The sequence below is a fragment of the Pelodiscus sinensis genome, chromosome 3, assembly GCF_052426305.1.
Source record: "Pelodiscus sinensis isolate ZL-2025 chromosome 3, ASM5242630v1, whole genome shotgun sequence".
Taxonomy (NCBI): Eukaryota; Metazoa; Chordata; order Testudines; family Trionychidae; genus Pelodiscus; species Pelodiscus sinensis.
The window spans coordinates 57,489,975-57,512,490 of NC_143054.1; the positions used below are offsets into that span (position 1 = coordinate 57,489,975).

Below are 22,516 nucleotides of genomic sequence, written 5' to 3' on the forward strand. Positions count from 1 at the left end.
GACCGGAGAGACTTGGTGCAGGGCTAGAGGCAGAAGCTCTGCAGGGGCCTGGAACCCAGCCAGGCTGGCTGCAAGGAAGCCAGCGGCTGGGAGCCCTGCCACAGGAATCCAGCTGAGCCCGTGGCAGAGTAGCTAGAATGCCAGCAGGATTCGGTGGAACAGCAGTCTGCTGCAGCGGAGCCAGTAGGGCTGGGAGCACAGGGGGTGGGGCAATGGGTTTGCCACAATGAAGCTGAAAGCTCTAGTGGAGGGACATAGGCTGCTATGGCAGGGCTGGATGCACATTGTGAGCCCGCTAGAAGGCCAGGCAAGTAGCAGAACCGGGCTGAGGGGCAGAAATGACCTGCCCTGGTCTAGCAAAATCCTCCTTCAGGACCACTCAGGTCCCAAGGGTGCTGGACGAGGAAGTCCAACCTGTCGTTTCAATCAATCAATTTGTCCTGTACTAAAGTTGGGCTTTCCAATCTGAAATTGCTGGGATCGCCTCTGGAGCCTTGTAAAATTGCAGAACCATTAACTGTTATGTAACCGGATATTTAAATCAGCTTCTGTACCAGATGACTGGAGAATAGCTAATGTGATGACTTATTTTTTTACATTTGAGTTTTTAAAACTCTTGGGTGAACACTGTCTGGTCCTGATGACTTACTACAATTTATCAATCTGTACCCAAATCTCCTCTGACACCTCAATCTTGGATAGTCCTCAGATTTGTCACCTTAAAAGAATGGCTCAGACTGGGAAATCTCCCTCACGTCTGGAGCCATGAAGATCAATGCAAAGAATCCATTTAACTTCTCTGTAATAGCCTTAGCATCCCTGAGTGCTCCTTTAGCATCTCAATTGTCCAGTGGCCTTTTGGCTGTTTATCAAGCTTCTTGATGTATTTGATGCCTTTTTGCCTCGCTGCTTCTTTTACTTTTATGTTTAGCCATGGTGGCACTTTTTTGTCCTTGATGTCTCTTAATTTGGGGGCATACGTTTAAATTTGATACTTTATTATGATGTCTTCAAAAAGTTTCCATATGGCTTGCAGGGATTTCACTCTGCGCACTGTACCTTTTAATATCTGCTGAACTAGTATCCTGATTTTTTGTAGTTCCCCTTTCTGAAATTAAATGCTACCATGGTGATTAAATGCTACTGTGAAAATTCAAATCTAAGCCTATACTAAAATGAGATATAAATAAAAAGGAGGAATAACCTCAGGCTGTAGTATGAGGCAACTTATTTAGTTCACAGAAATTACCCAGTCTAATTAAAGATTAAAGCTGACAAACATAATGAAATGAATGTTTATTTTCCTGAGATTTCTTTCAGAAGTGTGTAACTAATTTTAGCAACTGGTGCAGGAAAAGTCAGGGGAAGTGCCTTCAAATGTTTTTTTACAGCCTTCAGTAGGGAAGGTAAATAAACCCTATTGGACTTCCAGCCATTTGTATACTGGGAAAGCTGACCCAAGAGGGAGGGTGCTACCTTTAGAGCAATGGTTCCCAATCTTTTTGATACAGGGGACCAGTAAACCCATTCACAAGGTTTTGGAGGACTGGTAAAATTTATTCGAATATTTGCATGTTCATTAACCAAATGATGAATATACAAACAAAATGTGTTGCTGGTTCTATCTGTCCAGCGGATTGTCTCCCCCCCCCCCCCAGCTCCAATCCCAGCCGCTTTATCGGCCGGCACCGGCTCCCTGGCTGCATCCGGTGCCAGGCGTTCTGCGTCGGTGCACACGGCTCCAAGCCTTCTCTCTGGGTCCTAGCACCCACAGATCTAGCCCCACCGCCCAGGAGCATGCCAAGAGGGCTGCGCCGCTGTGATTGGCAGTGTGGGGTGCTGCTAACCCATCACACAAATTAATAGGATCATGCACGACAAGTTTTCTAAGGACCGGTACTGGGCCACGGACCACACTTTGGGAAATGTTGCTTTAGAGGAAAGGACGCTAAAAGAAAACATGATCCATCTATATATATCTCCATGATGCATATATTGTGTTATCAAAAATGCTTGTGCAAGAAGTTAAGAAACATCTAGCTTGTCAGCTAGCTTTTAACAGCACAATTTTAAGGATGGCAAAACCTTAAAATATTTACCTTTAAAGAAAAAAGTAAATTACTGATCTGATTACTCTTACTAATTTATTTAAGCACACTTAAAATTCATTAAGTATTTAAAATTGAAAAATGTTTCTAAGCTACTGTTTACAACAGTACATATTCAAAACAGTGTAACAGCAAAAAAGTATAAAATACCATGGCACAAGCTTCCTCTTTGGACTTTTTATTTCAGCTCATTGTATGAGGTCTACCACCTTTTTAAAGCCTCTTACACAAAGTTCAGAACAGTGCTTTAACTGAAGAGGTTTCTTTAAAACTAGTATTAAATGTTAGGTATTTTCTGACCAAAAAAACTAGTTAAGTATTTTTCTAAGAATATTTTTCTCTTAGGAAAAAAGCATCATCTAGAAAATTGAGTTTACAAGGAATCATTTTTATACAGTGCCACTTTATCTACATGTTCTTCTGAGTTTTACCAATACCTCCAGTGTGCCATTTATCATCCAATTACAACTAAACATCTCAAGCCAGGATGTTAGATTTACTTGCATCAACCAACAATGCTGTGTTTTAGCAATTTTATATTACAGAAGCACTTGTTTTCTGAAAGTCTAAGACAATCCACTGATATAAAGAAAGTCACTGATATTGACTATGTTTAACAAAAACAAAACTGTAGAATATACCTTCTAAGTGTACTTGTACCTGACAAAGTCCTTGCTTCAGATCCACAATTTGGTTTTTATAGAAATCTAAAAATCCTCCCCCTTCTTTTTAAAGTTTCATCAAAAGGTTGTTTTTTTTTTTAATTTAGACATAGCTATACAAATATTTTTAATAAAAACTATAATCTTGTGCCACTATCAGAACCATAAAGCTTGATGGACTAGCTCATTTTTACTATTTAACCAGAATGATATGCAAATGGTAAACAAACAGTAGATGGCAAAGAGTGTATTAGAGTTTTAAATAATTCTGTATCAATAGTCTATGGCATTATTAGCAACAGAGATAATAACATTACTTTAAAAATAGGATGTTTATGCTGTCAGTGCCTTTCCCCCGCAAAGAGCAGCTCAATATGTATTTTTATGAAATTTATTTTACACATTTCTAGTAAAGAATGCATTATTGCATGTCATTTCTTTATCCGTGTTTGACTGCCAGGTTTTGTAAACGCAGATACATCAAGACTTTCACCACTGTTGCATTGCTCATATAAAGTCTGAAATTTAAAAAGATAAAGGGATAGAAACAATCATTCTAAGAATTACTTATTCAAATGATGTTTGTAATAAAGGAGGTTATAGTGTACAAAATTATTTCAAAAGATAATAATGAGTACAATCTAAACCCAGCACTAAAATTTTAAATATATGCAAATGGAGAAATTAATAGGAAGACAGGATTAAAACAGTACTAGAATTGGGGTGGTATAAAAAGAAGGATTAGATCCCCCCTGGCCTAAAGATACTGGAAAAAGTTCCCAAAAACAAAGGAAGACAAAGAGAGGTCATACTGGGAAATAGAAGATCTCTTGGGTAATTTTTTTTTGGGGGGGGGGAGGGGGAAAGAGTGAGATGAGAAAATTCTCTATGGAAAAGACAAGAGCAGGAAGGCCAGGGCTCCAGATTGAAGTGATTCCCTACTGGGAGAGAAAGAGGCTCCCCCACTAAGACAGTGTCCCCTAGCTCTCCCCATTTTCTTGTAGGTCCCAGACTGGTTCTAAGCCCTCCTGGAAAACCTTTTGCATGTCTGTGGGGAGCTGGGAGCAGTGAGTCATTTCACTGGGGTGGAGTGCTAATAAAGCAGAGTACAGTTGCCAAGTTCAAAGACACTCCAAACCTCAGAGTGATCGTGGAGTAGGACAAGTTGGCAGAATGGACTTTAAGATGGCAGGGAGAGGAAAAGGAAGCACATTTTAAACTGCTCTTAAGCTGCTCCATCTTTTTCTAGAATGTCATCTGGAGCTCTTCTGAAGCCTGGAAGAAAAAGGATGCCTTGGCAAGAGTTCTAGCTGCTTCCAGAGAGGAAAAGGCATAACTGGGGAAGCATGCCTGAACACCATGGAGGAGGAAAAACAGCAGAGAGAAAATTCTGCATCTGGACTGGCTGCCTGATGGACACATGAAAATTTGCTCATTCATCCATACTGATTGCAGGAAAGTGCTGCAGTGCTAGCCCACTTCACAGCAACTTGTTTTTTTGCTCTGACCACAAGTAACATGACTGGGCTGCATCACAGGGGACAGAGAGAGAAAGGAAAACGGTAGTTGGCACAGCAAAACTAGGGAAAAACGTTTACTGGACAGGGCAAGGAGATGAGAAAAAAAAAATCTTGTAACCATCACCACCCTAACTCCCAATCCATTCCAGAGGATCATAAGAAATGGTGATTTACTAAGCTGCAAGTTCCATGACAGTATTGCACAGTTCTTCTGTATGAGGGGATAAGGATTTGAAATATGTATTCATATTAGCTTTGTGATACACACTTATTTTAACTTAGCTGATTATATTTTAATGAAATGTGAACATTAGATTGATACAAAAACTACTCACTCTAGCAGCTCTAGAGATAGAGTTAGGAGAGTTCAGACCAATAAGTTGGCCAAGGATGCGCTTCATTTCTTCAGTTGTTCCTTTTGTATTCAGACCACCTACAGTTATTCAAAAAAAGATATGTTGAAACCTGCATTTTAAGTGTTATTTTCAAAATGCAGAGTCTTATTTTGACTATACAAAAGTTACAGAATTAAGATACTGCAGCCTTTGCCATTATATACACAAGTATACCAGAAACACTTATACATAACTCAAATTGGAGAATTAAAACAAAAAAGACATTTATCTTTTTAGAAATAAATTTAGAAAAATCTAGAATGTTTGCTAATTTATTATCATATAATTTTAATATAAACATTACCTGTCTGTGAATGGGTTTGAATGTGCACATATGGATGAGTCAACAATTCAGAAATTGATATTCTTTGTTTAGGGTTCCTTATTAAGCAGTGCTACAAAAATAAAAAGATTGAAAAAATTAGTGCTGTGGGTAAATATTCAAAGCTAGGTTTTCTGCAGTTAAATATACATGCTCTGTTTCATAAATCATTACAGTTATGCTGATTTCCATGTATAAATCTATAATTTATAAAAATTTGTTTTGGCAAGATAATATATTGGCTGTATTTGTTGAACAGGAAGGAAGCTATAACACATGTATAGGTCTTCATATCTTTAAACTAAGATGCCTAGAAATCCCCTCTTCCCAGAAACTGAAATACTCCTGTAATATTACTCCTTCGTAACCAGGCACCAGGAGTAAGAGGATCTTCTGTTGTAAAGGCCAAAGTATTCTGACAGTTTAGTTAGGAATAGAACTGGGAAAATTATTTTGAGAAAAATTTTACACTCAGAATGCAGATTCTGATTCACTAAAATATTTCACAAATTTGTATAGGAAAAAAATCTATTCTAAATGACTGTTTCAAATTTTCCTTCAATTTTATCAAAACATAAAACCAAGACAAAACAAGACATTTAGTTCAATGAGAAACCATTCCCCCCATTTTTTTTTAAATTCTCAAAGGGGCAGCTATGTTAGCCTGTAACTTTAAGAATGAGTAGTCCTGTGGTGCCTTAGGGTGTGTCTAGACTACATGGTTTTGTCGACAAAAGTGGACTTTTGTCGACAAAACTATACTTGTGTCCACACTGCCTTTGAGTTATGTCGACATAACGTCGACAAAACTCAGCAGTTTTGTCGACGTATGTAAACCTCATTCTACGAGGAATAACGCCTTTTGTCGACAGAGTTCTGTCAATAGAAGGCATTATTGCATCTACACTGTCCTTTGCGTCTACACTGTTATATCGACAAAGTGGCTTGCCTTGTCGACAGAACTGGATGTAGTCTAGACGCTCTATGTCAACATAAGTTTTGTCAACAGATTCTGTCAACAAAACTTATGTCGACGTAAGCCTGTAGTCTAGACATACCCTTAGAGACTAACACAAATACATAGGATCATGAGCTTTTGTGGGTAAAACCCATTTCATCAGATGAGTTAGAGTGGAAATAACAGAAACCAAGAGTTATATATAACAGCAAAAGAAGTGCCTGTCAATAGTATGACCCGTGTTAATAAGGCTAATTAAATGGGCTTGATGTGTCCCATTCATAGCTTTTGATGTGAAAATGTGGATGTTAAAGGTAGGGGAAATTATTTTTGTAATGCATCAACTAGTTAATGTCTTTATTCAAGATGAGGGTAACAGTGTCAAACTTGTAGATGAATTCCAATTCTGCAGTCTCTCTCCGTAATTGGATAGTGAAATTCCTTTGTAGAAGAATGGCTACTTTTTAAATCCATGATTGAGTGACCAGGCAGGTTAAAATATTCTTCTACAGGTTTGTGTGTGTTACCATTTCTGATTTCTTATTAGTGTCCATTTATCCTTTGCTACAGAGTCAGGACTACTTGTTTTTCAAAAATGTCAGCTAAACTTAAAAAAAAAAAAAAAAAAAAAATCAATTCCGTACCCTCGTGAAGCACAGCAAAGTTAAAGACAATCCAAATAAACACGTGGATTTTAGAGCCTCCAGAAAAGTTAATCATTAAACAGAAAACATTGCCAACGTTAACTATTGGGGAACTGCTGTAATGCTAGAACATAAATTTTGAAAATCCAATACAACATGCCTGTTATTAAAAAGGAATCAAGTAGTACAAATGTTGTGATCTAGATTTATATTACGCAACACAATTATAATCATTAGTATTTCCATTATGTTTCTCAGTTCACGTTCCACAAATATCAAGGTTTCCTTGCCCTCTCAACCAATCTCTAAAAAGGTTAACTGCCTTTGCCAGGTCAAGAGGAATGTCTGGATGGACCTGAATCCATACTCCCTGTTAAGACAGCACACTTGGCCACTGAACTGGATTCTCTTCCAAAAAGCATTTGCCCCCTCCCCGTACAGAGCATATGTTGAACTTCTACTGTGACTCAGCTAAATCAACCAGATCATGCTGCTGATCACATTTGCAAATTGCACGAAAAACTATACTCAAACTAGAGGAACCCACATAATTAGCTTTAGCATTAATCTTCATTTTGGCAGTCAGACCCAAAAGTACATGCACAATCAGAATTATGCCCACTTGGGAACCAAATTAGAAAGTGTTTCAGAAGAAGTCGAGTCACAATAGTCTTATAAAGGAAGAACCATCACTTGAATCTGAATCCAACTTTAAAAAAAAATAAAAATGAAGAAAGTTACCTTTAACACATCCTGGAGATCTTTCTCTGCAATATCGGGGAACTCTATTTCAAAACTAGGATCAATTATAGCATGAATTTTAGTGATTTGATTTGTTATGTGCTGAAACGGTGTCTTCCCATAAGTCATAGAATATAAAATGCATCCCAATGACCAAACATCACTTTTGGGACTTATCTAAAAACAAAGTAATTAACTGATTAATATATACATATACATTTTAATTTAAGATGGAATGATCTCTTTTCTCATAGTTACTAAACATAATTTACTTTGTGTAATATAATTTTACTTAAGCAATAAGATACAATAGGGTGTATGTTAGATAGCATTATGATCCACATTAGAGTTTATGCACAAAAGTCAAAGGCGGAGTGCCATTAGCTGCCAAGACATGTCATTATTAGCCCATAAATACAAATCCTGGAGTATACTGTTACAATACTAATTTCTAAAAAATATTTTCTAAATAATTATTTTTATGAGGAATAGATTAATTTGGGTCACCCTAGGGAAAGACAAGCAGCTAAAGAGTTAGTGAAAATTAAAAGAAAATATTTGATTTTTAAGTTGAACTTGATATTGGTTGTGATAGTTCTCTCCTCTTAGCATTTCATATAGACTATGGTGAAAAAAAATAATCAAAGGAAACTCTCCTGCACAATCACCAACTGCAGTATCTGGGATATGATGTAGAGTTTTGGAGACAGAATTCTTTTTCTTTTTTAGTGGTACATGATTCAGAATTGCCTCCAATCAGTCTCTTAGAAGTCAGAGGTGGCAATGCAGTTTAACCTCAATTGAGATATAACCCGGACAACAATGTTCTTTTTTTCCCAGTGTTTCTTTACTAATCCCATCATAAGTGTATGGTAAAATTAAAAATGGGAAGAGATTACACAACTGATGCCAAAAGCCAATATAAGCAGAGGATCTGATAACCACCAAAATGGATCTCTTTTAAGGGAAGGGGAGTTTGTGGTTGTTTAATAAAAGTTGCAGATCCGGTGGCTTGGCGGGCCGGATGCAGCCCGCAGGCCGTATTTTGCCCAGGCCTGCTCTAGATCATCCCTAACAAGTGTCTGTCTAACCTGCTCGTAAATATCTCCAGTGAAGGAGTCTACAACTCACCTAGGCAATTTATTCCAGTGTTTAACCACCCTGACAGTTAGGATGTTTTTCCTAACATCCAACCTAAACCTCCCTTGCTGCTACTTAAGGCCATTGCTTCTTGTCCTATCCTCAGAGGCCAAGGAGAACAATTTTTCTTGCTCCTTCTTGTAACATCTTTTTAGATACTTGAAAAGAGCTCCTCTCAGACTTCTCTTTCTAAACTAAAGAAGACCAATTATTTCACTCTTCCCTCATAGCTCATGTTTTCTAGACCTTTAATCATTTTTGTTGCTCTTCTCTGGACCTTCTCCAATTTCTCCACATCTTTCTTGAAATGTAGTGTCCAGAACTGGACGCAATACTCCAACTGAAGCTTAACCAGCACAGAACAGAGCGGAGCAGAAAAATTACTTCTTGTGTCTCTCTCACCACACTCCTGTTAACGCATCCCAGAATCATGTTTGCTTTTTTTTGCAACAGTGTTAACGTTGCTGACTCATGTTTAACTTGTGGTCCACTGTGACCCCTAAATCCCTTTCAGCAGTATTCCTTCCTAGATAATCACTTCCCATTCTATATGTGTGAAATTGATTGCTCCTTCCTAAGTTCAGTACTTTGCACTTGTCCTTATTAAACTTCATCCTATTTACCTCACACTATTTCTTTAGTTTGTCCACATCATTTTGAATTTTGACCCTATCCTCCAAATCACTTGCAACCCCTCTCAGCTTCATATCATCTGCAAACTTAATAATTATACTCTGTGCCATCATCTAAATTATTGATGAAGATATTGAACAGAACTGGTCCCAGAACAGACCCCCACTTCTTGTGCCCTTCCAACATGATTGTGAACCATTAGTAATTACTCCCAGACAATGGTTACTTAGCCATTTATGCACCATCTAGATTTCATTTCCCCAGTTTATTGATATGAAGTCATGCAGTTATATTTTGGTATATGGCTAAGATGGTCTTGCAAGATATTCACTTCAATAATCTCTTTGTGCAAAGATCCTACAGACTATTGCTCAGCTAAAGTACACTAGCTATTCTAAAAATGTGAATAAATATTGTAGACAAGAAAATCCCACATCTTCAATTCACCATTTTGCCAAGATTGTTAAGATCAGAGGTGAAGCCTTAACACTACTTTATACCCATATTAGAATCTCAACATATCAAAATGTCATATATAGATAGTGAGAAAAAGGATGTTTTAGATCTAGAGGAGATTCACTGACTTAATACTATTTCAAAGGGTTATTAAAATTTATGTACTAAATATTGCAATTTCTATAAAAAAAAATCAAATACAACCAAATCAAATGTAACCTGAGATTAAAAGTTTCAACCTGAAAAAGATAATAATGTTGGCAAAATTGTATTTTTTGGAAGTAAGACATTGTCTCACATAGAGGGCAGTATGCTGATGACATTCAGCTATTTCTCTTTTTCAACTGTGCCCCCCTCCCACACACACTACTACTATGTCAGAATTCCTACAAAAAATAACTCTTAAGATAAACTGGTTCTACTTGAACTGAGATAAGATCAAAGCTATGCTGGTTAAAGAGAAAAAGAACACTTTGAAGAATTGCCCCCTTTTATCATCTCCACATTCCAAAAGACACATACAGCCCGCCATTCATTCATTTATCACTGCTGTGCAAAGACTTGGCATTCAGCCTGACTTCTCACTACACTTCAGTAGCCAAGTAAAAGTTTCCAAAAATACCTTCTTTCACCTCCAGCTTGCTAAGAAACTTCATCCCTTCCTCCCAGATGATGATTTGTCCATAATAATATATGCATCTGTCACCACCAAAATGAAATACTGCAACTCACTGTATCTGAAGATCATCTACAGGTGCTGGCTTGAGGGCTGGGTCCTAATTTTCAAAGCAATTAGTAGATCAAGTCCCAGCTTCATCAAAGACTACATTTTGATTTGTGAACCACTGTGAAAGCTGTGATCCTTGGGACAACAGAGATCACAAACCATGTGAGAACTGGGGATAAACCATTGCAGGTCAAGGAGATCCAACTAGGGAATTGTTTGCTGGAGGACCATCATTATGGAATATTGCAAAACTTCCCTCTGAAAAAGCCTTTCACCATAAGTGACTCTCACAATATGAAAACAAAAGTCTACCTCAGACAGTTTTGATCCTCAAAAGGGAGAAGCGTGAGCAACTCCATGAAGTCCAAAAGGGAGTTTGAGCACCTTTCATGTAAAATCAGTGTCAACAACAGATACTACAGTGATAGACAGTGGTATAAAGGAATAAGATGAAAGTTTGCAACAGAAGTTTATCATCATTGTCTGGGCTTGAAGAAGTTTACTTCATCCTTACTAATAACCTTATGCTCTGATCAGTAAGGCTGTGTCTAGCTACATGCCTCTGTCATCAGAGGCATGTAGATTAGACACATAGGCAAAGTCAAATGAAGCCGCAATTTAAATGATCGCGGCTTCATTTAAATTTACATGGCTGCCGTGCTGAGCCGACAAACAGCTGATCAGCTGTTTGTCCACTCAGCGCGCTAGTCTGGACGCTCCCCTGCCGACATCAAAGCCCTTTGTCGACAGCCCCATTATTCCTCGTGGGATGAGGTTTACCGGGGCTGCTGACAAAGGGCTTTGATGTCGGCAGGGGAGCGTCCAGACTAGCGCGCTGAGCGGACAAACAGCTGATCAGCTCTTTGTCGGCTTAGCGCGGCAGCCATGTAAATTTAAATGAAGCCATAATCATTTAAATCGTGGCTTCATTTGACTTTGCCAAAACAACAAAACGGAGCCATGTAGTTTAGACATACCCTAAGAGTGGAAGTTATACTGTGCTATGTCTCCCATAAAACACCATGTCCATTCTTAAGGGAATGCACGATTTCTCATTTATAGTATCTAACTAGAACATTGACAGTCAGCTTTTTTTTTTAAAAAAGCATTAAATGTAACTTATTTTACAAGAGTCTCCCACTTGTTATTTTATACTCCTTTCCTTTTAACTTCAGTTTAGTTTTGCTAGTTTTTCCTTTTGATCAGAGTAAGATCGCAATTTCTCAATTTGCTCTCTTTCATAATTTAGGACTTCAGTCATACCCTCCCATCTGTTGCCCTGCCCATCTTCACCTCCAAGGAAAAAGCAAGCATGTACTCTACTCAGATGCCTTGATGAAATAGTTTTCCTCCATGTTCTGTTACAGTGAAAGTTTTATATTCTAAGTTTTTGTTTCTTCAAGATACCTGAAATATATCCTACTTATAAGAGAGAGAATATATTACCTTTGATTTAGATTTCCCATTTTCTCCATAGGAAGACATATCTTTGATTGCCTCTGGCGGCATGTAGTTAATTGTGCCAACCTGGTAACAAATAATATACATATATTTAAATTAACCAAGTATTTAATGGAATTTAACTTATTGGAAAAAAGAATTTTTACAAGTAAGTTACAGTTGAATAGGTAGGTTTGAAATCTAATAAAAGCCTTGAAAAGCAACATTCCAGACTTAGTATTTGGGTGAGTATCTGTGTCATGCTCGGACTTTTAGGGTACATCTACACTGCATGAAATATTTCGAAATAGCACGTCTACACTGCAGTGAAGCCTCAAAATTAGTCCATGGCAGGCTTCCCTAATGTAGACATGCTATCTCAATTTAGAGCCCCAGAAGAGGAATAACTTAGAATGGCCATGGCGAGGGACTATTTTGAAATAGCAGCAGTGGAACGTCTACACACGCCTTAAGTCGAAATAGCTATTTCAAAATAGGCGTTATTCCTTGTAGAATTAGGTTTACAGATTTCAGAATAAACCGTCCGTTATTTTGAAATATGCATGTAATAAACACAGAAATTCCCTCTAGGATTATCAGTAGCATTTGTTTTATTAGCTCATATCTTGCCTCGAGAAACATTAAAAGTATTGTGTAGCACAAAATTGTAATGTTTGTTGTTTTCTTTAGGTTGGTAGATCACTTTTAATATAGCAGATTCAGAAATTACATTTTGTAAAACGTGGTAATCCATCTACAGGTTGGACCTCCCTGGTCTGGCACTCTCGGGACCACAGTGGTCCCGAACTACAGAATTTACCAGACCAAGGGAGATCAAGGCTCCTTTCTGAGCTGTAGGTGTCCCTGAAGCCTGGGCTTCCCTCCCCGTTGCTGACTTCATGCAGCGGCTCCTCAGGCTAGGATTCCCCCAGCCATACCAGCCCCTCTCCACTGGGGTACCTGGCCGGGACTGACTCCTCTTAGCTGCCATAGGGGCTCCCTGACCTGGGACTCCCCTGGGCTGGACTGCCCACCTGCCACAGGACCAGTCCCTGCCAGCCCAGCTGGGGCTCCCCAGCACCTGCGCGATTCCCAGCTGGCTCATGCTCCTCACTTCTGGGGCCCTCTTGTTCAGCAACATTCGTGGTCCTTCCTTCCGGACCACGGATGTTACTGGACCACAGAGTCCTGGATATGGGAGGTTCAACCGTACCAAAAGTATTTCACCTGTGAATCTTTAACAATGCTTGTCACATCTGGCTGCATTTGGTTCGCAATACCAAAATCTATTAGTTTTAGCATTCCATCAACTATCAAAAAGTTTGCTGGTTTCAGATCACTGTGCACAATGCCTGCAAGGTAAGAAAACAACACTTCCGTTATGCCACTAAATAAGAACACAGAATTGCCTTATTTTATCAGGCTCATGGTTTATAGCTCATTTTGTCCTCTCAGAGCAGTCAACATTAGATTCCTTAGAACAGAGGTGGCCAACCTGAGCCTGAGAAAAAGCCAGAATTAACAATGTACATTGCCACAAAGCCACAGTAAAACATCAGAAAATCCATCCTCCCCTCCCCCTCCCCCATCACCAGTAGTGCCTCCTGCCCACCACAGCCCCACCAATCAATCAGCAACTCCTTTCTCCCCATGTCTTCTGCCTGCCACGATCAGCTGTTTTGCAATGTTTAGGAGGCTCTGTGAGGGAAGGGAGAAGGAGGGACAAGGGCATGGCAGCCCCTGGGGAAGTGGCGGGGTCCATGAGAGAAGGGATGGAGTGGGGGCAGCCCCTGGGACAGAGCCAGGGGTTGAGCAGTAAGCACCCCTAGCACACTGGAAGGCTAGCACCTGTAGCTCCAGCCCCAGGGTTGGTGCTTATGCAAGGATCTGCACATTAACGCCTGAAAAAATTGCATGTGGCGCCAAAGCCACATGTTGGCCACCTCCCTTCGAAAATGCAGAAATGCTGACGTAGGATAATCTGCCTCTCCCAACTTAATGTTTAATGACAGATTGGTTTAAAGCCTGAAGCATGAGACTTTCCTTTCAATAGTCTTACCGTCAATTCTAGATATACTTGTTATTCATGTAGTCATCCATTTTCCCTTTGAATCTTGCCAAGTTCTTGGCCAAATGACATTTTATAGCATTCAGTTTAGTTATACACAAGTGAAATAAATATTAGTTTTGAATTTGCTACCTTCCATTTTCTTTGAATATCCACTTATTTTGTTGCATGAAAAATGACAGATGTAAATGAGATGAATAAAATAGGTCAGAAACAACACAATTCAGGGGTGGGGAACCTTTTTTGGGTCAGGGGCCACTGACCCACAGAAAAAATCAGGGGCTGCACACAAAAAACCCTCACTGATGTGATGCTCGACTGAGAAGGAAAAAGACACTCCTCACATTCCCCTCACACACTAAAGTCTATGGAGGGCCGGCCTAGATGATTTTCTGTGCTCCAGCCCAGGGGAACTGGAGTGCCAGCACAGGCTCTCCAATGAAGGGGGGCCCTGTGCCTCAAGGGCCGCATCCATGCAAGCCGGGGGTTGCATCCAGTCCCCAGGCCTGAGGTTTCCCACCCCTGATATAAATAATCCCTATCTTGTCAGACAGATACAGAGAGGGGGCCATATGAGTCAGCAAGGAGAAAGGCAGACACACAGAATTGAGAAAAGAAAATGGAAGCAATGTTAGTTATCAGATTTAATGAGGCAGGGTCAGTATATAAGAGGGAAACAGAGCAAACCAGAAGAAAGGGTAGAGTTATCATATATAAAGTCTTAAAAGGAGAGGACAAGCAGCTTGACTCTGATATGAAGTATTGGTAAGAAATACAGGGAGGAATAATGTGATCCAGTCAGTGTCTTATAATTTTTTTCCATGTTGCAAATGAATGGAAGGTAGTTACATGGGAAACAAGGGAGGCATGAAAACCATATAACAAAAAGAAAAGTCTGTTCCAGTCTTTGTATCTGTGTCCTGGTTACCACTGAACAGACCATTGACACTATTTAGCAAGCATTTTAGTCAAGACATGGATCAAATTTGGTAAAACTGTGGAGTAAAGTATAACTGTGGTACTTATGTTCCAGAGGTTATACATCCCTCTGGAAATCAGAGGTGCTCTGAAATACACAAAATAAACAAAACCTCAAGGACTCTGCCTTAAAGCCACAATCCTGGAATGTGTCTCAGCTTCCCCCAGCACAGAGAGCAGCTGCTCCACCAAACTAAAATAGGTCAGAAAATTTTATCACATACTAAACCATCATCTAGAAATATTTAGCAATACCGTGTTCATGGATTGTGTTAACAGCTTCCAACATATTTTTCCAGTAGCTCTTTCGTTCCCATGGATTAATGGTCTTTTTCTTTTTAAGCCAGCTATTGAGATCAATATTTCCACATTCCATTACCATGTAGATATGCTGCTCGGTGATTTCACTAAAATAAATAATAAGGAGTTATCATTACACAAATTAAATTGTAGAGTAACTGCTTTGAAGAATATTTTGAAAAAAACTATTTAAAAAGGTTTACTCACTAATCATAAAGTCGGATGATCTTATCACTATGTTGCTGTAGTTTATTTAAATGAGCAATTTCGTTCTTATAGCTCTCAACAGTCAGTTGATCTGCTTCTTCAAGATTCACATATTTGATAGCATACAACTGTCTCTTTTCATTCAATACTTGAAACACCTGCAAAAGAGCAGAGAAACTATTTATGCATTCCCAATGTTTGTTCGCTTTGTGGGGACAGAACTCACCACATCTAAAAATGGACAAACAGCAAGATTTGGGGAAGAAAACAATTTATTTTTAGTTTACAGAGTTACAAGTTTCTCTATTTAGTCTCATGGTATTTCACTTAGAACAAATAAAGGGATTCGGAAGTAAGTTCAGATTTTACAAGTAGGGAGTTCTTGGGCTCTCAACTGAACCCACTTCCACCCTTAAAACTACAAGTTAGAATGTGGACAACCTAAGAAAAGATGGTAGGGATTACTGAAGAAGTCATCAGATTATGTTCTCAATAAATGTATTCAAGTGATCTTTGGACAGAGAACTATGACTTAAAGTTACTGTTTAATTATTTTGTATGAAGCTTAACTTTCAGAGGTAACAGGTTGTGACTTTCTGTTGCATTTCCCACTTTACCATAGTCATCTCTGTTACTTTCTCCCCATATATTCCTCTCAACTTAACCAAGTTTTCACCTCTCATTCCCTGGAATAAAACTGTAGCCTATGCAATTTCAAAACCATTTCCATTTCTACCAACATTTCAATGTCTACCATTAAGATCCCAGTCTTTCAGACCCTGCAGGCTGAGAGAATAGTTGCTAGATAGGTGGGTTTCCTACATAAATTCAATGAGTAGGCAGTCATTGATTCAAGTGGGCTGGGGGTTTGTGAGGCTTTTGAGACCCAAGTTCAAATTCCAGATAGGAGCAGGTACTTTTATATCTGGGAAGAGATTCCTCAGGCCTTCTATGAACTTGTGGCTATGGAGTGAGCAAATAAAGAAAGCCCCTTGATAGTAGTATGAAAGGCTGTTAGGACTGCCGGATAACCCCTGAATTCCATTCAGGTTTATCCTGATTTCTTAAGCTGTAGCAGATACTCCACAACAAACGGAAGGAAAGCAGATTCAAGATCAGCACTGTGGAGTTCATATCCCTGGCCAAATCTTGTCCACTTCTGAAGATAAAAGAAAAGTTTCCACAAAAATAATTTAACTATTTAATAGTACATGTTGTATCTCAGCAGAGCAGGATGACTCTAGCTTCACGAACAGTTGAGGAAAAAACGGTTACTCGCCTTTTTAACTATTTCCCCCCCCCCCCCCCCCCGAGATGTGTTTCTTATATCTATTCCACTTAGATGCATGTGCATGCCCTGTGCACAATTGTCAAAAAGCTTTTTAACCTATCCGTTTTCCATTGAGTAGGCTGTGGAGCCCCCTGAAGCAGCACTGGCATGGCACTCTAACCCTGCTAACCCAGCCAACCCCTCAGCTCCTTCTTGACAGCTATTCCAACAGAGGGAAAGGAGGGTGGGTATGGAATAGATATGAGCAATAGATTTCAAAGAAGAAACAGTTACAAAGGTAATTTTTTTTCCCTTCGAGTGCTTGCTCATATCAATTCCACTTATGTGATTTACAAGCCATAAGCAGGAGGAAGGGTTGGAGTCAACAAGCTGATGACTGGAGCACCTCCACAGCAAACGATGCATCCTATCTTGATTGGTGCACAATGGCATAGTGCAAGGTGAAGATAAGGACCTATGACAACGTTACAGCCCTACAGCTCTCCTGGAGAGGAGCCTGGGCTAGAAAGGCTGCAAAAGAGATCTGAGCCCGGGTTGAGTGTGCAGTCAGAGGCAGAGGATGTGTTTTGGCTATATCAGAGCATGTACAGATATAGGACAGGATCCAGGAAGAAATGTGCTGACACGAAACTAGTAGCTCCCTCTAACTTTCCATCACGGTGACAAAGAGCTACCTCAACTTCCGAAAGGGCTAGGCATGATGAATGTAGAAGGCAAGGGTCCATCTGACATCAAGAGAGTGCATCTGGTGGTCCTGCAAACTTTTTTGGGTGGAAACTGGCAGGAAAATATTCTGGCTTGCATGGGAAACTGGAAATCACCTTTAAGAGAAAAGCCGAGGTCTGAGCTGAACCAAATCCTTATGAAAGGACTTCCATGTATGGAGGTTCCGATGTCAAGGCACAGAGCTCCGAAACATGTCTGTGAGTTGATGGCCATCAAGAAGGCTATCTTCCAGAAGAAATACAGGAGAGAGCATGTGGCCAGGAGTTCAAAGGGCAGTCCCATGAGAAGAACCAAGTTGAGATACCATGCTGGAACCGGGCATCTGGTTGGGGGTGTCCAGCCTCTTGAGAAAGCGACCCAATGGGGGCTTGCAAAGACAGGGTCCAGCTTCCCTAGGGTGGAACGCTGATATGGCAGCTTGGTAAACCATGAGGAATAAGGTTGTCAGGCCCTGGTCCTTAAACACAAAGTATTTGAGCACATTTGGTATGGAGATAGACAGGGGCTCAAGGCAGCAGTGAGAACACCAGTGTATAAACTGCTTTCACTTGGCCACATGTTAGTTTGATGGAAAGCTTGCAGCTGCTGAAAAATACATGTTGGACATGTTCCAAGCATTGAATTCAGCCACAAACCCTCCATTTCTATCAGGTGGAGGGAAGGAAGGTCCAGGTGAAGAGGGAGACAATAATCCTATGTGATGAGGTCCAGCAGGAGAGACAGTGTGACTGGGTGCCAAATGAATAGCTCCAAGAGCATAGGGTACCAGTACTGATGCGCCCAAGCAGGAGCCATTAAAATGACATTTGCCTTGTCCCTTTGGATCTTGAGCACCTAGTGAGCAAGTAATTACAGGGGAAATGCATACACCAAGCCTCTAAACCAGTGGTCCCCAACCTTTTGAGGTTGTCGAGCGCCGGGGGCGTGGCCGTTCGCCCGCCGGGCACCAGGGGGCGGGGACACTTGCGCCCCGGGGGCGGCCCCCCCCAGCGCCACGCGCCCAGCGCCGGCGCTCCCCCCGCCCAGCGCCGGCGCTCCCCCCGCCCAGCGCCACGCGCCCGGGGCCGGCCAGCCCCGAGCACCTGGCGGGTGCATGGCGCCCGCGGGCACCGTGTTGGGGACCACGGCTCTAAACCATTGAGTCAGGAAGGCATCTGCCAGGGAATCCAGGCAGAGCCCCCTGAAGGAGCAAAACTGAGGGCATTTCCTGTTTCCGGTTGTGAAGAGATCTACCAGTGTAAACCCTCATCTCTGGAAGATGTTGTGAACCATGTTCAGCTGGAGAGACCACTCGTGAGACAAAACATTGTCTGAGGTGGTCTGCCAGTCAGTTCTGCACCCAAGTGTGAAGGAGAGCTGCCACAACTGAAGGGCTTCCTAACATAATGGTGATGACCGTGCTCTGCCCTGCCTGTGGATATAGTACGTAGTGGTCATGTTGTGCATCATGACCGTCACACTCTGGATCCAAAAGTGTGGCAAAGACACCTAGCAAGTGAGATGCATCGCCCTGAGTTCCCAGACCTTGATGTGGAGGGACAATTCCTCCACTGTCCACAACGCCTATGTGGTCAGTTGTAGAGATGTGCTCCTAAGCCCAAAGGAGACTCACCAGTAATGAGGCGCAGTGTGGGCTGTGGAAGGTGGGAGGGGCGTCCTGCATGACCCGCTGTTGGATCTAGCCACTACCAAAGCTCATGGAGAACTTTGAGAGAGAACATCACTGCCACCAGCCACAACTGCAGCAGCTGGGAGATGGAGTCTGGCAAACAGACTGGCATATGTACAAACTGCCATGTGACCTAGTAGTTTGAGGCAAGGCCCAGCTGTAGTCATAGAGAAGCAAACGAGAGACTCTATAAACTGGGAAAGAGCCAAGAAGCAGTGCTCTGGCAGAACATATGAGCTTGTGTGGCACTGAGGACCATGCCAACAAATTCGATCCACTGCATAGGTATGAAAGTCAATTTCCGTTTGTTGAACATGAGAGGCAGGCATCTCCTCCACCTGGAGGTGAAACCAACCCCCCGAGGAGTGAATCATTCAAATATGAGTAAACACGCATGCCTTGCCATCTGAGGAAAGCTGCCATCATCACCATGGATTTTGGGCCCCGGGATTAGATGGCGCTGAGAAGTTAGCCTTTGGCAGGGTACCCTGGGATTAGTGGTATGCCCTTGGTGTCCAAAACTGCCACTGAGTGACAGGAGTATCCCAGTGAGGGTTGGGCAGTATTGACGCCTCAGAAGCTCCTGAACCCACGTCTGAAGGTTGGGAGTGGGAGACGGAGTGAGATAACCAGGGAAAGGTCAAACACAAGGGCATCACTGGAAGGGGCTGGTGCCATAGGTGGGATCAACTGCCAGAGATCTACCTGCTTCAAGACCTGGACTGGCATTGGGACCAGCATCCCCTATAAGATGTGCACTTGTGTTGCTGTTCATGAGAAATTCAGGTGCCACCCATCTGATTGGCAGAGCACCCACACATGTTGGTGAGCTGTGGGCAGCTGTATCTATTGGTGGTGCATATCTGCACATGCCTTGGTGCACATAACATTTATTCTACACACAGATGGAAAAAATTAGAAGTAACATTGACCACAACCATTGTCGGGATCCTGATTGGTACTGGGAACGAGTGTTGCCTGGACCTGCAGTGGTGGTAGGAGTCAGAGTGGCAATCAGTGCCAGTAGGAGATGCTGCTGAACCGGGATCAATGTGGAGGCAGAAAGTAGCACCAACCTCAGGATCTTAAAGACCATGAAGAAGATTAGTGATGGGACTAGGAGCCAAGAGCATGACCAGTACTGGGAAGAATGGTACCAACAAGATGGGGACCATGAGAAAGATCTGGAGCACATCCAGGATCTATTGGCCAAGTGCAACTTCAAGCAGAATCTAAAGGATGGACGGATGCTGCAAGACAGACTGGCAACGCCTGCAAAAGCGGTGTCAGGACTCAGAGCAGCATATCCACAGCTCCTGGCGATTTTGGAGTCATAATCTTGATGCCTCTGGCAGCCTCAAAGCTGCCCAGAGGGGAGGGGCTGCCACATACCCCAACCGAGACAGACGATAAGTCCAGCAACACAGGGTGTGAATCCTGTGGGACATCTGCAACTGGCTAGCCCTCTTGAGCAACTCCAGGAGCTAAAAAGATGGAGATGCAAGTGAAGGTGAAGCCAGGGGAGTGCGCACTGCTGGTTTGCTGCGCTGGGTCAGGGAGTGAGAGTGGTGCCAACATGCTGAGATTTTTAGTGCCAGAAATCAGCAGTGCTGGCCATGCCATCCTGAGTCCTTCCCATGCGCTGACCCCAGGACTAACAGAGGAACACTATAGCCCGAGACGCTCAGTGTTATGGATGTTAAGAAGCAGGTAACTGACTAATGGTGTACTGAGATACCATTTTTATCAAGTACACGATTAGTCGATAAGGGGCCCTGCTGTGACGCCGCAGTGAGGGTAGGTCCAGGACCGGGCTCGAGCCAAGACTCAGTAGTCCCGGCTTGCGCCAGGTCCCAGACCGCTGTGTCTCTGCCTCCTCTACTCCTTTCCCCTCACACCGCAGAGACAGTGCTGGGGGGAACCAGTTTTTAAGGTGCGCGGCTCGCACCCCCCTTGCTGCTTCTGATACAGAAGCAGCAAGAGGTGTGTATGCGAGTAGAGACTTGACTAGTTCCTTACATCCCTACTCAGCGCCAGATCTTGCTGGGCTTGTAGCGCTGACTCCACAAGGAGCTGCTTGAGACAAAAAAGTCTCACTCCTTCCTGTGCTGCTACTTGAATGACCAAGATCCTGTGCTTACTCAACTGGTGAGCCTCCTCCAGGCATCAGACACACAAGTTATGGGGATCACCAGTTGGCATGGACTTAGCACAGAAGCTGTGCAGCTTGAATCTCTGTGACTTGGGTGAGAGGGGACAAGTGGAACAGGGGAAGACCCCACTACCATCCAACCCTCAAACTAAATTAAAATTAACAACTATAAAAATGAGTAATCCTATGGCACCTTAGAGAGACTAACAAAAATATATATAGTATCATGAGCTTTCGTGGGCAAAACCTGCTTCTTCAAATGAGTTTGAATGGGGGAAAAAGTGGAGAAGTAGAATATACAACAGAAAAAAAAGGGAGAGAAAAAATACCTGTCAACTGTAGTGCCGGTACTAAAGAGGCTAATTGAGTGGGCTGAAAGTGTCCCATACTTAGCTTTTGATGTGTCTATTGCTAGCTTGTGGAAGAGGCACTAGCAACTCCAGGAGACAGATGTCTTAGAAAGATAAATATTTTTTTATCATTGGTATGTCTAAGAAGCCTTCAAAAATTTAACTCCTAAAAATGAGCGCAATAGCTTTCAGGTGCATATTATATCTGTCTATCTATATCTCCTCTGCATTTCTTTCCCTGTAGCTTCTCCTAGTTCTGAACCCAAAGAGCTTCTCTCTCACCTACTACTCCTGTTCCACCCACTAACGTGACCAATGATTAAAATGGCTAATGTTAATGTTAACAAATAATCCCTGGGCTTGAAAACTAATATTGGCATTAGACTAATAGGGGCCACATGTTCATACCATTAATTGGTGCAAGCTATTTGCAGATTCAGGCTGATGCTACTATAATGGTTAAAATCTGCTCACATTTGTAATGTTTCTTGCAGCCAGAAACTAAGCTAGATACTAAGCTTTCACTTGATATAGAAAGTAAGATGCTGAAGAATCTGAATGTGTTATGCGGGACCCCTAATGTAGCATCCAGCTTGTCTCTGGCAAACGAGTTTTCTGTTTGATACCCATGGATTTACAAATTTGAACAGAAGCAGTCATATTAGAAATAATGGGCTCCATTAGTCTTGAAGGTTAAAAAAAAATCTCTTACCTTACTCGAGCCACCGCTACCTATTTGTTTTAATACGGTGTACACTTTTCCTTTAACAGTAAGGCATTCATTTGAAGGCACAGAAGCTGAAACCTGCATACAGAAAAATGAAAATGAAAATTATTTTTGCAGATGCTGTGAAACTTCCCAGAAGCCTGCTCATTAATACTGTAAACATTCTAACTGTCTTACACACATTCCAATCCCTGAACAGGAGTAATGCATGCGTGGGTGGGGGTGGGGGAAACAAGCTAATTCTGTTATATAATATATATGCATAAAGGATTTCATGGGCAATCTTACTTCTGGCATTCCCT

At 41.7% G+C, this 22,516-nt stretch overlaps 1 protein-coding gene across 1 annotated transcript in view; it reads right to left on the reverse strand.

Moving 5' to 3' along the window:
* Nucleotides 1-2,118: 2,118 nt before the first annotated feature.
* Nucleotides 2,119-22,516, reverse strand: part of TTK (TTK protein kinase) — a 73,416-nt gene continuing 53,018 nt past the window's right edge. The window contains exons 14-22 of the mRNA XM_075923778.2: nt 22,200-22,292; nt 15,300-15,457; nt 15,048-15,199; nt 12,974-13,098; nt 11,753-11,833; nt 7,351-7,527; nt 4,990-5,080; nt 4,626-4,723; nt 2,119-3,288 (exon numbers count right to left, since the gene is read on the reverse strand). Of these exons, the coding sequence (XP_075779893.2) occupies nt 3,202-3,288; nt 4,626-4,723; nt 4,990-5,080; nt 7,351-7,527; nt 11,753-11,833; nt 12,974-13,098; nt 15,048-15,199; nt 15,300-15,457; nt 22,200-22,292 (1,062 nt within the window). The 3' untranslated portion in view covers nt 2,119-3,201. The remainder of the gene's footprint in view (nt 3,289-4,625; nt 4,724-4,989; nt 5,081-7,350; nt 7,528-11,752; nt 11,834-12,973; nt 13,099-15,047; nt 15,200-15,299; nt 15,458-22,199; nt 22,293-22,516) is intronic.